The 16654-nt window shown below is 50.2% G+C and overlaps 3 protein-coding genes across 3 annotated transcripts; all 3 read left to right on the top strand.

Annotated features, from left to right (window-relative positions):
* Positions 1-359: 359 nt before the first annotated feature.
* DEU56DRAFT_901596 (uncharacterized protein) lies at positions 360-1148 on the top strand (the record flags this gene model as incomplete). The annotated part of the gene is made up of 5 exons (XM_041356556.1): positions 360-461; positions 511-687; positions 735-806; positions 864-1096; positions 1121-1148. 5 exons carry the CDS (start codon positions 360-362, stop codon positions 1146-1148), a joined length of 612 nt encoding a protein of 203 aa, XP_041208134.1.
* A 4014-nt stretch (positions 1149-5162) lies between these two features.
* DEU56DRAFT_887596 (uncharacterized protein) lies at positions 5163-5594 on the top strand (the record flags this gene model as incomplete). Its single annotated transcript, XM_041356229.1, has 1 exon — positions 5163-5594. One exon carries the CDS (start codon positions 5163-5165, stop codon positions 5592-5594), a length of 432 nt encoding a protein of 143 aa, XP_041208133.1.
* Positions 5595-9752: 4158 nt separating this feature from the next.
* DEU56DRAFT_947046 (CHAT domain-containing protein) lies at positions 9753-13182 on the top strand. Its single transcript, XM_041359052.1, has 3 exons — positions 9753-9986; positions 10041-10476; positions 10600-13182. Exons 1-3 carry the CDS (start codon positions 9981-9983, stop codon positions 12999-13001), a joined length of 2844 nt encoding a protein of 947 aa, XP_041208132.1. The 5' UTR covers positions 9753-9980; the 3' UTR covers positions 13002-13182.
* Positions 13183-16654: the final 3472 nt, after the last annotated feature.

Below are 16654 nucleotides of genomic sequence, written 5' to 3'. Positions count from 1 at the left end.
ATTTAGACGGTCAAAGTACGATATTATTGTGACCTCAGTATACTAGTAGTCTAGTACTATACCATGATGCTAGTCCTGGTGAATGATGTCTTTCCGATACCGCGACTCGTGAGCGCCGCAGCACCAGCATTTTCACCCAGTGGATCAGTCTTCGATAACGTTCTAGTATCATGCATCGACATAATTCAGCCAATTGATGATGAGCGCTTCCAAACGCATATGGAAAACTTTATATAAATATACTCTGTGCGGACATCCGTCAGTCGCCTGTCCACCCTGCGTCCCGCCTTTCTCAGGCTCGTTCCTTTCAAAAAGAAACCTCTTGAAGCTCATACTCAGCCGTCCTCTCAACTTCCTCGATGACTGACGACAATCCCCCTCGGAAAAAGCGCTGGGGGTGGCTGAAGCCAAGTCGTTCAGACCCTTCACTAGAAGAGAGGGGCAGGAGGGCAGCCAGCGATGTATGGACTTTTAACTTTACAACCATGTATTGTTTTTTAACGATTACAGCCATCCGCTCTCCTGCCTTCGAGTAATGCACCTCGTGGACAATTCTCGGGGTTGATTCCCAAGTTATTCGGCGAGGCCAAGAGCCATTCTGTTCGAAGCGCTCGACAGTCTCCGAACCTTGAACCTACAGCTGCAACTTCCAGTTCACAGGATCCCCTACGCCCTCAGACAAGCCAGGTATGTGTAGCTCTCGGTACGTTCCGTGTATGATCTAACTACCGCAGGATCCTTCATCGCTCATCGCTTCCACTCCCGAACCGAATTTTGACCAGTCTTTTAATGCTGACATTTCGAAGGTGAGTTCGAGCAGCTTTGTCTCTCTCTTTTGATAATGTACTAAGGCCCATCATCAGTCCGAATCGCCGCCTGACATAAAGCTTGTGACGGAAACGCTCGCGCATACCCAAACAAGTGTTACAGGCATCAGCCCTATCCAAGGAATCATTCAAAATTTTGCTTCAGTGTCCGACAACCTACAATCTGTTCCCGATACGATCGACACATTTTCCAAAATACTCGGACCGTTGAAGGCATTCAATTCCGTTGCTGACAAGCTTGCCGATGTACGGGCGTCTAGTTCATTTTCGTACGTGACTGATCTTCGTCATAGGTCCATCCGTATGCAAAAGTGGCATTGAGTATATTTACCTGCGCGTCAAATGTGAGCTGGTTTCCCAATACTTGCCTTCTCAGGTTATTAAGAATGAATGGTGGAAGATGATTCTCGATCAAGCAAACCGCGATGATGCTGTTCATGGTCTCCTCACGATGATCTCGGATGTCTATACTTTCATCACCGAAGAGGAGGAATTGCCCAAGATGCAATCCATGCTAGCGGTATATGTGAAGATAGCCCAGCAGACCCTGGAGTGTGCTGATTTTATCTGCCACTATTCTGAGACGAAGAGCGCCTGTGAGTCGATACCACTGTTTTGTTCTCTGAGACTCAATGTTGTCTCTTTGCATAGGGATAAGACTTGGCAAGCACGTTTTCGACGAAACGGACGCTACAATTCAGAGGTACAACAATGTTCTCGACAGTCTCATGCAGCAATTCCGAGATCGAGCTGCCCGTGACACCGTTGTGATCACCCACAATATGGGTAAGAGTCGGCTTTCAGGTCTCTGCGCCTTTTCTCACATTCCGCGACCCCTGGAATAGCTGAGAGTCTAGACCTCATCGGCATGGAGTACGCAACTGGTGCTGGATTGAATACGTCTAGATGTTGTTTGCCAAATACTCGACAAGACCTTCTGAAGGATATTCAAGATTGGATCAGGAGCACCAAGGAGGATGCTCCACGCGTCTTATGGTTATCTGGAACAGCAGGCAAGGGGAAATCGGCCATTGCCCATACAATAGCCAACTGGTATATCGAACATGGTGGCCTTGGCTCATGCTTCTGTTTTGATCGCACTCGGCAAGCGGATCGCCGTCAGGATAGAATATTTACGACCATCGCCAGCGAATTGGCGGACCGCAATCCGATCGTGCGGCGAGCCTTGGCGCAAGCAGTTCGTGATAACAACGAACTCAAGCACACTCCAAATATCACACAACAATGGCAGGAGTTACTCGTCAGACCGACACACGTAGCCTCAAAAGTCATTGCTGCACCCGTCCTGATTGTAATCGAGGCGTTGGACGAGAGTGGCGAAGCAAATTCCCGGGAACAGATTCTTGGTCTGCTGGCTGGCAAGCTCCACACTTCTACCTCACAACTAGCCGAGCTCCCAGCAAACTTCCGCATTCTCGTCACTTCCCGTCCGCTTGAAGACATTGGCAACGCCCTTCACACCCTGTCACACATTCGCTGCATCTCCTTGGATGACATCTCGTCGGCATCCACAGAACATGACATCCAGTTGTACATCTCTACCAGGCTGGAAGATCTGCGCAGCGTGTTCGATGACGCCCACTTCAAGACACTCGCTCAGAAATCTGACGGCCTCTTTGAATGGGCTCGTCTTACCTGCGAGTATATTAAGGGTACGAATAGAGTTGGCCTAGATCCAACAGATCTCTTCGACGCTATAGTCGCTGGAACATCTGAAAAAGGATCACGCCTATTAGATGTCATGTATGCGCGCATCTTGGCAGACATTATGCCGGAGGACGAACATGAGGAATCTATCCCCGTGTTTCGCTCAGTGATGGGGCAAATCCTTGCCTCGTTGGAACCACTTTCCATGCCTGCATTAACGGCTATGCGACTGCATTTTCCTGATGGGCGCGGCCATTACAAATTGGAGCGGGTTGTTCAGCCACTGGGCTCGCTTCTCACTGGAACCATAGATTCTCGTGTAACCATCCGACCCCTCCATGCGTCCTTCTACGACTTTCTCACAGACAAGCTGCGCAGTCACGCCTTCTTTGTCGATGCGGCATTGGTACAGAGCGACCTTGCATTTGCATCGCTTCGGGTCATGGAGGGCGGACTTCGCTTCAACATCTGTTCCTTAGAGAGTTCTTACTTCCCCAATTCAGCCATCACTGACTTGGAGAAACGCGTGAAGGAGTCTATTTCGACTGAACTATCTTACTCGTGTCGATTCTTAGGGACTCATGTGTGCGCGACGTCCTTCAAATCATCGCTCGCTAAAGAGATTGAAGCCTTCTTCGACGGAGAGCGCCTTCTTTGGTGGTTGGAAGCACTGGCTCTCATGAAAGGCCTCAGCGGTTCAGTAGGGACCCTCTCGTCGATCGCAGACTGGATCACGGTACGTAGCTCAAGCTCATTCTTAAGGCCAATGAATTCTTACTAGTAGTGGGATAATCATAGGGTCATGCCGGGTACACACATATCAGTGAAGCTGCCAGGGACGCCCAGCGCTTCGTTCGAACTTTCGGGGCCGCCATTTTACGCAGCACTCCTCATTTATACTTGTCCGCCCTGCCATTCACTCCAACGCAGTCGGAAATATATCGCAAATTTTCCGCCAAGTTTCCTCGCACCCCCCACATTGTTGCTGGCCCTGTTGTAAATTGGCCTCAGATGGAAAAGATACTCCACGCGAACGACCATGTTTGGTCGGTTGCAATGTCGCCAGACGGAAAGCGCATCGCATGCGGTTTATACGAAGGAACGATCCAGGTGTGGGATACGGAGACTGGCGAGGCATTGTATGCCCCTCTCCAAGGCCACACTGAACGTGTTGTGTCTGTTGCATTCTCCCGGGATGGACATCACATCGTGTCAGGCTCATGGGACCAAACTGTCCGGGTGTGGGACGCAGTGACAGGCAAGGCATTGGGTTCCTTTCTCCGAGGGCACACCGGCCACTTTAGGTCTGACGCAATCTCGTCGAATGGAAATCGCATCGTATCTTGTTCTTTGGACAACACTATCCAGGTGTGGGACATAGGGACTGGCGAGGCATTGTATCCCCCCCTCCAAGGGCACACCAGCTATATTACATCAATCACAATCTCTCCGAACGGAAATCATATTGTGTCTGGTTCAGGCGACAAGACCATCCGGGTGTGGGATATGGAGACTGGCAAGGCAATGGGGCTTCCTCTCCGAGGACACGCTGGCCATGTTCGGTCTGTTGCAATCTCGTCGGATGGGAAATACATTGTGTCCGGTTCAGATGACAAGACGATCCGGGTGTGGGATATGGAGACTGGCGAGGCATTTGGTGCACCTCTCCAAGGTCATGCTGACTCTGTTCGGTCAGTCGCAATCTCGTCGGATGGAAATTGCATCGTGTCTGGTTCATCTGACAACACGATCCGAGTGTGGGATTTGAAGACTGGCGAGGCATTAGGATCCCCTCTCCAAGGTCACACTGACTATGTGATGTCTGTCGCGATCTCGCCAGATGGAAGCCGAATAGTGTCTGGTTCGCACGATAAGACGATTCGGGTGTGGGATGCCGACACTATCACGATCAAGCCATCGGCTGCCACCTTCCAAAGCCACACCGACACCATCAACTCTGTTGCAATCTCACCAGATGGAAATTGCATTGTGTCGGGTTCAGCCGACAAGACAGTTCGGGTGTGGGATATGGAGACTGGCCGTGCATCATATACTCTCCAAGGGCACACTGACTCCGTCCAGTCAGTTGCAATCTCGCCCCACGGCAAATGCATCGTGTCTGGTTCATTGGACCAGACGATCCGAGTGTGGGATGTGGAGACTGGGGATCCATCGGGTATTGTCAAAAGTGACACTGACTATGTTCGGTCTGTCGCAATCTCGCCAGATGGACATCACATCGTGTCCGGTGGAAATGATAAGGCGGTTCGGGTGTGGGTTTTGGGTTCTGGCGAGGCGTCGGGTAACCCTCTCGAAGGACACTCTGATTGGGTTCGGTCCGTTGCAATTTCACCGGACGGAGATCACATAGTGTCTGGTTCAGATGACAACACAATTCAGGTGTGGGATATGGGGACTGGCAAGGCTTTGACTGCCCGTCTCCGAGGTCACACTGACTGTGTCTACTCTATCACAATCTCGCCAGATGGACGTCGCATTGTGTCTGGCTCAGGGGATATGACCATCCAGGTATGGGATATGGCGAATGGTGAACTATTGGGCGCCGCTCTCCAAGGCCATACTGCCTCCGTCAACACTGTTGCGATCTCATCAGATGGAAATCACATCGTGTCTGGCTCGCATGACCAAACTGTTCGGGTATGGGGCATGCACACTGGCGAGGCAATTGGTGCCCCTTTCCGAGGGCATACTGGATCCGTTCACTCTGTCGCAATCTCGCCTGATGGCAAACAGATAGTATCTGGTTCAGAAGACAAGACCATCCGGGTGTGGGATCTAGATTTTCTTATTTCGGACCAATCCATCGAAGCACCTGTGATATGTTTCTCACCAAACCCAACCCATGCTCTTCGCTCCGCCTCCTTTTTTCTCCAAGATTCTGAAACCCCAGCCCCTTCCGGCCCTGACGAGGAGGGATGGGTTGTAGGTCCCGAAGGACGACTTCTTCTCTGGATCCCACCTACTCTCCACCCGGCGACGTTTGCCCACGGCAATGTGTTGGTGATTGCCAGCAATCCCCTGCATCTGGACCTAAGTCCTCTCGCACATGGCACGTCTTGGCACAAGTGTCGGACATAGGAGGCAGTGTCATGTTTGCGATAAAGATCTGTCGGTTACGTCATGGGCATGTACTTTGTTCATTGATGTCTTCACTTAGACTATTCCGCGACCGTGTACCATTGAACAACAGACTATCAACCTCCAGAAAGATATCCCACCCGATCAAAAGTTCGAATATCATAGAGCACCGTGACAGCAGTTGCGTTTCGGTCTTCGTGTTATGAGCTAGCACATAGTACAAGTACAAAGAGTGATGTATATATAGGTAGTTCTGGGGTCGGATTGAAGCGCTCGCTACGAGGGCAACATCTCCGTGGCGTTTATTTCATTCGTCATCGAGAACTGCGGGAAACACGAGTGAGGACCGTAGCACGGGTGGCACTGAAGAAGACAGACTTGCCAGGAGTCCAAGCCAGGAATATGGCCTTCGTGGGCTCATCACTCATATCCATCATGTATCGGTACGCTTCAAGCGCTGCTCCAACTTTACCTGCCCGAACGAGTGCACGGCAGCGTTGTTGATTTGCGTTTTGCCACAATGACTTGAGGTCCCAGCCGAAAAGCTGCACAAGCACGCGGTTGAGCATAGAATGGATGATCGGTCGTATCGTGCCAACGTACCACAACAAAGTCCTCGTACATAGAATGAATGTCCGATTTAGAAAAGAAAGCGGCAGCCTTGACGGCGGCACTGAAGTGGCCAGCGGCTTCTTTGTAAAGGGTGCCATCCATGGCAATGGTTCCAAGCCGAACTCGCATATATGCCTGATGTGTAAAGCGCAGGGAAATCAGTGAGCACATGAACGCAGGCTTGATGTGATGCACGATACTCACTTCCACAACATGACAAGCAAGAGTATCAGCACTGTGACGGGCAGCTATCTCTTGGACAGGCAGCATTGTCTGTTCATGGGTATTGGCATTGAACAGCGCGACAGCCTAAAAACCCGTAATGAAGTTTAGAGTATGAGTGGAAAATTACCTACCTTAATCAAGAAAAGGAAATGAGTCGTTGTTGGGTCTGCGTCTGCGAACGTGAACGCAAGGTCAAATGCTGCCATCGCTTTCGTGCACCTGCTGGTTTCCGCAGAGGGCGAGGCCCTTGGAAATATAGCCCATCAAGGTGGGCTGAATGCTGATGGACTATGTCACCATTCAAGTTAGCCTGCTTAAGTGGGGTGATGGGGAGCATATCTGACCTTAGTTGCGTCCCGAAGCGCGTCGTCCCAGTCAAGCTGTCTCGCCATAACGAATGAACGATTGGCGTACGAATGGTATTCGTTGGGATTAGCATTGATTTGTTGTGTGAGCAGCTGTATGGCAGTAGGGAGGTCCCCATTTATACATGCATTACGAGCTGCCGCGTTGATGACCAGGATCTGCATAAAGCATGTTCGCGTTGTAAGAGTCAAAAAGGTGGGCACATACGTTGAAAGCAGAGCTTTGAGCCTTGTCATCAAATATGTGAGATGAGATGACCAAGGATGAGAAACTAGTAATTACCGGGCACTTACCAGCGACACTCCCTTGGGTAGTTCCCATTCTGAGATCTTCATATCATCACCTCCACTGAAGATGTGCCCACCGTCCATGGAGAAGGTGACACAATGTATTTCGCTGGAGTGCTTCATGGGTTGGTCCGAGAGCCGCCAGAGGCGGACATGGTTATCATCAGATGCGGAGGCAAGGAGCGTGCCAGAAGCATCAATGGCAATGGAATTGATAGTGTCAGTATGGCCCGTCCGGGGGTCACCGATCTGCTTCCAAGTCGATGCATCCCACTCCCGTATGGTCGGATCATCTTCATCACCCGCTGAGAGAATGCGTGCGCCATCGGGCGTCCACGCTAGTGAATTATTGGCTCCTTCGTGACCCTTAAACTTCTCGACGCAGTCCCTTGTAGTTGGATTATAAATTCGGATATCCTGCCCTGTCGCGATGGCAAGGAATTTGCCAGATGGCGAATACCGAACACAGTAGATTTCCGCATCACAATCAACTGGATTTCCTTGCAGCTCCCACGTAGTTGTATTCCACAGCTTCGTTGTGTTGTCCCATGAACCAGTTGCCAGAATGGAGCCATCCGGAGAAAAGTCCAGGGTATTGGTCGCTGCAGAATGAGCTTCCATGGCTTTGATGAGAATTTCTCCAGTTTCGCCATGCCAGGAGATGACCCCTCCGCTCTCATCACTGCTTGCCATCAATTGCCCATCTCGTGATACCGCCAATCCCCACACCTCATTGTAATGCCCTGCCATTTTCTTCAACATAACACCTGTCTTTAAGTCCCACAGACGAAGCATATTGTCAATCGAGCTCGTCACCATACGTCGTCTATCAGGGAAAACTGCGACTGCGCACACGCCTGATTGATGTTCGGACGCTCGAATGGGTGTGATGCCTAGGATGAGCTGCGCCATTTGACTGGAGGATGGTGGTGTGGGGACTCAAAGTAGACCTGGAAGAGGGAATGTGGACGTTTTGGAGTAGGTTGCGGCAGAGATGCCGTAAATTATAAATTCTTATGCTGATCCAGACTTATCTTAATACCTTCCTTGAAATGAGGCTGTTATCATGAGCTTCTAATGTTCCCTGGAATGTTCTCAGTGGAGATGTGGGGCTCAAGCGCTGGCGGCTGTGAGCTGCTTCAAGGCTTTGAGAGAGTCAGAGAGTCAGATTCAGGAGTCAGGATAGTAGTTCTATAATCTTTTCGCGTTCAATAGGCCTGCCGCACTGCCGCAGGGCCAGTCCGGCAACTACCGATTATATAAGTCTTCGCGATGTGACGTGCAAGGGAAAATCCTCGTTGTACACGAGCCTGCTTTCGCTTTCTTTTCTCCGCTTGTTGCTTTTACTATATCAATTTGAGTTCCTGTAGATCGACATGCGTCGGCGAAGGCGTGGTTACTGGACTCATGATGAGTGCAATGGGTGGCTGTGCTTTTGTTTCCTTACGTGTCACAGGCTGTTAATGTTAGCCTTCAACGTTAACGTTCAACTCTGCCAGCATGTCTCGCTGCCATCCGTGCCTAGGTGGACGAACAAGTAAATGGACTGGGCGACACTTTTGCTGGTTGTTTAGAGTCTCCCGCTACCAGTGCCCAGGAAAGGACACCAGTTCATTCGACTGCAAATATTAATATTGCTGCCCAGGGTATCATAAAGACTTACTTCTCGGGTTCTCTTTGCTGTCGCAGCCACGCTCTTCGTCGCTTGTTGTATCGTCCACTGCATTCATCTATCTCATTACATCCGAATCAGACCCTGTCATGCTCTCGCAAATTGTCGTTGGGGTTTCCGTGTATAACACTTTCGATCTTCCTCCCCCCCAATGGCATTGTCAGCTCAATCGGACTCATAGAATTGTTCGGCTTTTCTGTGCGCGTCGTTTTCACGTATGCATTACGAAATACACTCGATTCTTCATTTTGCCTTAGGGCGCTAGATGAGTCGGCTAGGTGATAAAAGCTCACGAGTAGCAAGCATCATAGGACGCTCTGAGACTCGCATTCCCGTTCAACTTTGGTGTGCCACTTCCGCTGATCACTGAGCTTGACATGCCCACTTCTTAATTGGCACAAGCTCTCCCGCTAACACTGCAGCCGGCCATCTTTCTCGGCCGCGCTTGGCATAACCATACGAGCGTCTATCGTCATGGAAATACACGCGCGGCATGACTTGAGCCTCCAATACTCCCTCTCAGCTGAACTCCATCCACAGTCCCTATATCCCTACCCCCATCTGCTCCTACCACTCATTCCACCCAGTACTAAGCCCATCCTCGATCTTCGTCATTTTGCTTCACCGCGCCATCATGCCTGGCAACTTTGAAGGCGAATATATCAAACTTGAAGGTGGGTTACTCCATGTTACATACCTTCGTATCCGCTTCGTAGTCCTCACGCTCTACCAACAGTCATCAGTGGAAAAAATATTAAAGTCCCCTCCTCGCGCATTCCCGCAGGAATTTACATATCCATCAATACCGTCTCGAGGACGTGCTGGAAATCAGCCATTAGTGTCTTATCATCCAAAAAAAATGGAAAGTGGGGTGATACTGTGACCCTGTAAGTCTATGGAGACCTTCGGACGCGGTTCGAGAGCTGATCTTCAGTTTACAGATCATTACACGACTCACTTGAATTATCTGTGGAGATCAGGGCGTCTTTTGAACTCGATCGAGTGCTAGGGAATGGGGAAATTATTGGAAAACTTGAAACATCGTGGAATCAGTTGCTCAATCATGGAAATGGGCCTTTTAGTGAGTGGTTTGCTCTTTAATGATTCATGTACATATACTAACATCTTGTAGAACTGTTCTTTCCACCCGTTCGTGGTGTCTGCCCTTCCCTTACGTTGAAGGCCGCTGTTGTACATGCTTGCGACAATCAAGACGATGTACTGATGGATGTGAGTGATACCATTCTGTGCTGTTGGCTTATGCTGACGAAACAACAACTGTAGTACATCGTGGACTACGAGATTGCTCGAAACACAGATGCGGGTCACGCACGACTTGCTGAATATATGTCCAGCAAGACGGTTTCTCACCTGAACGACGCTGTGCAGCATTTTCAGTTGGCTCTGGGCCAGTGCCCGGTCGGCCATCCTGACCACGCAGCGGTTCTCACCAACCTCGCGTATGCCCGCCTTGAAGGGTATATTAAAAAAGATCTTCAAGACATTGATACTACTACCTCCCTCTTCCGCGACGCCCTTGCATTACGTCTGCAGGGCCACCCCGATCGTGCATTATCTCTTTATCTTCTCATTAGAGCATTGATCTGGCGCTTCAGCGAGGAGCCTACCGCCGTCTACATTCATGAATCCGCACTACTGTGCTGTGAGCTACTGTCGCTCTGTCCAGAGGGCACCTACCTTCGTAACATTGGCGTAGACCGTGCGATCGGTTATGTGATCCATGAATTCAACAATCTTCCGATTGATGCGTCCAATGAAGGCATCCACCTTCGACGAGTCGTGCTCAAGCTCTGTCCTCTGGGCCAGAAACACCGTCCAAGAGCAACTAACAAGCTTCTACAGTCACTCTGGACACACTTTCAACAATGGGGTAGCATTGATCATTTAGACGAGTGCATACAACTTGGTCGTGTAGCAATCTCTCTATGCCCCGAGGGACATTCTGGCCGTGATGACTATCTGAATAACTTGGCCTTCTCACTCCAGTCCCGCTTCGATCATCAAGGGCAATTTCATGACCTTGACAAGGCCATCTCTTTGCACGAAGAAGCGCTGCACCTGCGCCCTGTTGGGCACAAATTTCGTGATTTCTCATTGGGAAACCTAGGAGGCGCACTCATCGCCCGTTTCAATTATCATGGTTTCGTTCGCGACATCAACGGAGCTGTCAACCTCCGTCGCGAAGCGCTGATGTTGCGCCCACATGGGCATCCACGTCGTGACACTGCGCTTAACAACCTTGCCCTTGCGCTCAAAACCAGATATGAAAAATCGCGTGTCAGCGAGGATCTTAACGAGGCCATCAATCTGTATCGCGAATCACTTCGGTTAAAGCGGCATGACCATCCAAATCACCATATCAGTCTTTATAGTTTGAGCTCAGCACTCTGCGCTCGTTTCACGCACACTCAGGAGAATGAAGATATCGAGGAGGCCATTCGGCTTTGCCAAGAGTCATTGGCTATTCTGCCCTCACTGCTACACCCAGATAGATATTTCAGCTACATGTGGCTGCAGGAGGCCTATCTGTCCCGTTACCGGGTACAACACAATCCGGCTGATTTGCCACTCGCGGTAGAAAACTTCAGACTAGCATCACGACACCCTACGCAAGGATTTCCTGAACGCATAAAGGAGGCTATCGACTGGGCTCATCAAGCAGAGGTCTATCAACATGAATCTGCCCTCGAAGCATACCAGTTGTGCCTAGAGCTTTTTGACAACCATATGATCACGCGATCATCGATTATCTCACGGCGTGATGCTGCAACCGCTTTTGGTGGTGCGCAGTCACTGCCAGTGGATGCAGCATCATGTGCTATTCGTTCTCATGATCTGCAACGGGCAGTCGAGCTTGTGGAGCAGGGCCGTGGCCAGCAATGGTCGATGTCCTCTCGACTCAGGACTCCGCTGGACGACATCAAGTCTGCCAGTCCACCACTGGCTGACAAGCTCTCAGAGCTCAGCATGCGCCTGTCTAGCGCTCAAGATTCTGTGGGCAGTGTTGACCGAGCTGCTGCTGATCTGGCAGCAACAGAGTACAGGACACTTACAAAGCAGTGGGAAGCTGCAGTGGATGAAATCCGCCAACTTCAAGGTTTCTCGCGGTTCCTGCTCCCGCCGTCCTACAAAGAGTTTCAAGAGGCAGCACGCCATGGTCCAGTTATCATCCTCATTGCGAGTCAATATTCATGCAGCGCCATTGTTGTCCCGATGTCAGGAGAACCCCACCACGTTCGCTTCCCGCGCATCACTCTCGCACATCTGGAGAAGCTCAAACACGATTTTGCTACGGAAATCCGCCGCGCGGCTCATATGCACCCAGGGGATAAGAGGAAGAAATTGAAAGGGCTTTTGCGGAAAGTATGGGATGAGGTCATGCTACCCATCGTTAACATCCTCCAGCATGACCTGAACTTGCGGTGTCGGTCTCGAATATGGCTGTGTCCGACGGCAGCCTTCACGTCCATCCCTCTTCATGCAGCTAACCCCTTCCGAATGAACGCAGAACGCACTGGGAAGGACCCATGCCTGGAGGATCTCTATATCTGCTCTTATACGCCCACACTTTCAGCTCTTATTAGAGCTCGGCAGGCGATGAAGACGCGTGCGCCTCCGTCCTTCGCGGCGATTGGACAAAGTGAACCAGGTGCAGGGCAAGGTGATATACTCCCCTTTGTCGACAGCGAGCTCGAGGTTGTGCATAACATTGTTTCCTCATACGTCAATTTCACTCATATTTCGGGAGACAATGCCACACAGGCAAGCGCACTCAACGCGTTGCGATGCAACACCTGGGTGCACCTCGCTTGTCACGGCAAGCAAGACCACGAGCAGCCTTATAACTCACGTTTTGCCATGAGAGATAAACCCCTCACGCTGCTTGACATCATGGAAAACAATTCTCCGCAAGCTGAATTCACATTCTTATCGGTGTGTCATACCGCCGTCGGTGATGAGCAGACACCCGACGAAGCCATCCACCTCGCAGCTGGACTCCAGTTTGCTGGTTTTAAGAGTGTCATTGGCACGCTGTGGGTGGTCAATGACGCTCTCGCAAAATACGTTGTGGAAGCTTTCTACCAGAAGATGTTCGAGGATTTGAACGATGGTGGTGGAATGGAGTGTACGAAGGCGGCCCAGGCACTCAATCATGCTACAAACACTGTGAAGGAGGAGGTGCCGTTGGAGCAGAGGATGGTTTTTATTTATATTGGTGTGTAATTCTACATCGTATTATACTGTCTTCTGGTACATTTTCACTAGGTGTCCATGTGCGATTCTCCTTCATCCTGTTATTTGTAGAAACGACCGTGATAGTCGTGTTCCAGTAATCTCGTATTGTCCTCGTGTTATTGACTTGAATCTTCGCCAAAGTTCTTGTGTATTCGAATCGTTTGCAGCCCGAGGCGTCTTCTGCTTGAGCACATAAGACAGAGCATTGACCTTCTGGACTACATTCGCGCAAGAGCATTGTGAGTATGAGGCTCAGCCAAATGCCAATTCCATAAAATGCGTGACGGCCTGCATGCAGGCATGTTCACCTGGATGTCATAGCGGGTAGCTATCATAAGTTATCTTATCTGCAACATCACGAATGACTGAAGTTTCTTTACGGGATTGTTTAGTCGCCGTTGCAGTTCCAGAGTGGTTACTTGTGGTCAGAACTTGTATCGCAGCGGCAAGCCATCACATCGTGTCTACACAGTTCTTAGCATCGTTCAAACGAAGTCGTCATTAAGCAAAGTGATCGTGCCGACTCCATACTCGTTGCATTGACAGCACCGTTTGCAGTTGTCTATATGCCAACCGTGTTCAAAGGGATTCGACAACGATGAATAATTAAGCATATTAAACCTGAGGAGCTATTGAAGTGGCAGCGTGTGTTAACTTGGGGGAAGTGTTCAATTAACTGTCTGATTTGAGCGGGGTGGATGGAAGGAGCCTCTGATTCGTTTCTCAGTGACTGACTTGGTTAACTATCCGTCCCATCAATACTCACCATTGTCACGGGCCCAAGCTCCTTCGACGGAAGGATAACCAGGTCACGATATGTACACTACAGGCACGTTTCTTTCCCTCTACTTATCCATATCTCTCTGCCAGCATATTATGAAGTATGGAGAAGATAGTTTAGGATTTTCGGTCTGCCTTCGTGTTATGAGCTAGAACATGATACAAGCACAAATAATGATGCATGTACAGGTAGTTTCGGAGTACAAATCAGAACGGCAGACTAGAGCGCTCGCTACGAGGGCAACATCTCTGTGGGCGCTTTTTTTATTCTGCATCGAGAGCTGAGGGAAAACACGAGTGAGGATCGCAGCACGGGCGGCACTAAACAAGACAGACTTGCCAGGGATCCAATCACGGAAGACGGCCTTCGTGGGTTCATCGCTCATGGTCATCATGTTATGGTACGCTTCGAACGCTGCTCCAATTTGACCTGCCCGATAGAGTGCACGACAACGTTGTTGGTTTGCAGTTTGCCACAAGGATTTGAGGTCCCATCCGAAAAGCTGCACAAGCACGTATTTGAGCGTGGAACAGACGTTCAGTCGTATCTTTTAAACGTACCACGACAAAGTCCTCGTACATAGAATGGACGTCCAATGTAGAAAAGAAAGCGGCGGCATTGACGGCGGCACTGAAGTGGCCAGCGGCTTCTCTGTGAAGGGTGCCATCCATGGCGATGGTTCCGAGCTGGAGTTGTAGATACGCCTGATATGCGAAGCAAAGAGAAATCAATGAGCACACGAATGTGGGCTTGATGGAATGCATGATGCTCACTTCCACGACATGACAGGCGAGAGAATCAACACTGGGACGGGCAGCCAGCTCTTGGACGGGCAGTACTGTTTGTTCATGGGCATTGGCATTGAACAACGCGATGGCCTGAAAAAAGATGAATGACGTATAGAGTATGAATGGAAAATTACCTACCTTAATCAAGAAAAGGAAATGAGTCGTGTTTAGGTCTACGTTCGTGAAAGTGAACGCGATGTCAAATGCTGCCATCGCCTCGTGCACCTGCTGTTTTCCGCAGAGGGCAAGGCCCTTGGAGATATAGCCCATCAAGGAGGGCTGAATGCTGATGGACTATGTCACGATCTAAGTTTATCAATCGGGGCGTGATGTGTCAGAGCATGCTACCTCAATTGCGTCCCGAAGCGCGTCGTCCCAGTCAAACTGTCTCGCCATAACAAATGAACGATTGGCGTACGAATGGTGGTCGTTGGGATCAGCATTGATTTGTTGCGTGAGCAGCTGGATGGCAGTAGGGAGGTCCCCAGTTATACATGCATTACGAGCTGTCGCGTTTATGACCAGGATCTGCATGAAGCATGTTCATGGTTGTACGATAAGAGTAAAAGGTGGGTACATGCCATGGAAGCAGAGCTTCGAGCCTTGTCATCAAATGTATGAGATGAAATGACCAAGGATGAGAAATTACCAGGCACTTACCAGCGACAGTCCCTTGGGTAGTTCCCACTCTGAGAGCTTCATATCGTCACCTCCGCTGAGGATGTGACCACCGTCCACGGAGAAGGCGACACACTGCACCTCGCTGGAGTGCTTCATAGGTCGATCCGAGAGCCGCCAGAGGCGAACAAGTTTATCACTAGATGCAGAGGCAAGGAGCGTGCCAGAAGCATCAATGGCAATGGAGTTGATGTTGTCGCTATGGCCTGTCCATGGATCGCCAACCTGTTCCCAGGTCGATGTATCCCATACCCGTATGGAACAATCTCTACGACTACCCGCTGAGATAAGGCGTGTACCATCGGGCGTCCATGCGAGTGATAAGTTGTGTGTTGTACTGGTCGTTTCATGCCAGTGACCCTTGAACACCGTGACGCAGTCCCGCACTGTGCCTAAATTATAAACTTGGATATTGTGGTCTGTTGCAATCGCAAGAAATTCGCCAGATGGTGAATACCGAACGCAGTTGACAGCTGCACCACAACTGATCGGTATTCCTGACAGCTGCCATGTAGCCGTCGTTGTCTTCCATAGCTTCGTCATGTGGTCCCATGAACCACTTGCCAGAATTGAGCCATCTGGAGAAAAATCTAGGGAATGGACCCCCCCGACATGAGCCTCGATAGTTGGGGTGAGAGAATCTCCGGTGTCTCCATGCCAAGCAATGAGCCCTCCATTCTGATCACCGCTTGCTATCAATCGTCCATCTCGTGATACTGCCAATGCTTCCACGCTGGCACAATGCCCCACCATTTCCTTCAACACAACACCTTTCTTCAAATCCCACAGACGAAGTATATTATCTTCCGAGCCTGTCACCATGCGCCGTCTATCAGGTAAGACTGCGACTGCAGTTACACGTGCTTTGTGGTCTTTAAAAACTCGAACTGGGGTGGTGCTTGGGATGAGCTGCGCCATTTGATTACTCGGAGGTTGATCCTGGGGGGGGGGGGGGAATCGAGGTAGACTTGGCTGAGGGAATGTGGGCGTCTTGCACTAGGCTGCAGAAGTTCGTGAACTAGGCGGAATGTTCTTATGCCGATTTCCATCACAAAATTTTCCTTCCTCATGTCTCATTGGATGCCCTGACCCCCAGACATGAGGCTGCTATCAAAAGCCATTTGCATGCGTCCAACTTTCGTCGCCGCAACCTTCCAAACGAGTCGATGAGTTCCCCTAATGGCATAAGCGACGATCACTGCAGGTGTTGAAAGGGTTGAAGAACGCTACCACATTTGGGGCGAATGGACCATCCTTTGACCGAAAAAGTAGCTGAAGCAAAGAGTGGGGCAGCATGATAGTAGTTTTGAAGCTTTGATTCTCACACTAGTACTCACTTCGTTGGTTCGTTCTCGGAGTTAGAATCCTTTTAGAATCTATCTCAAACACGCTAA

Source organism: Suillus clintonianus (assembly GCF_016758775.1).
Source record: "Suillus clintonianus strain FC179 chromosome Unknown DEU56scaffold_38, whole genome shotgun sequence".
Taxonomy (NCBI): domain Eukaryota; kingdom Fungi; phylum Basidiomycota; class Agaricomycetes; order Boletales; family Suillaceae; genus Suillus; species Suillus clintonianus.
This window is presented reverse-complemented; position numbering and strand designations above follow the sequence as displayed.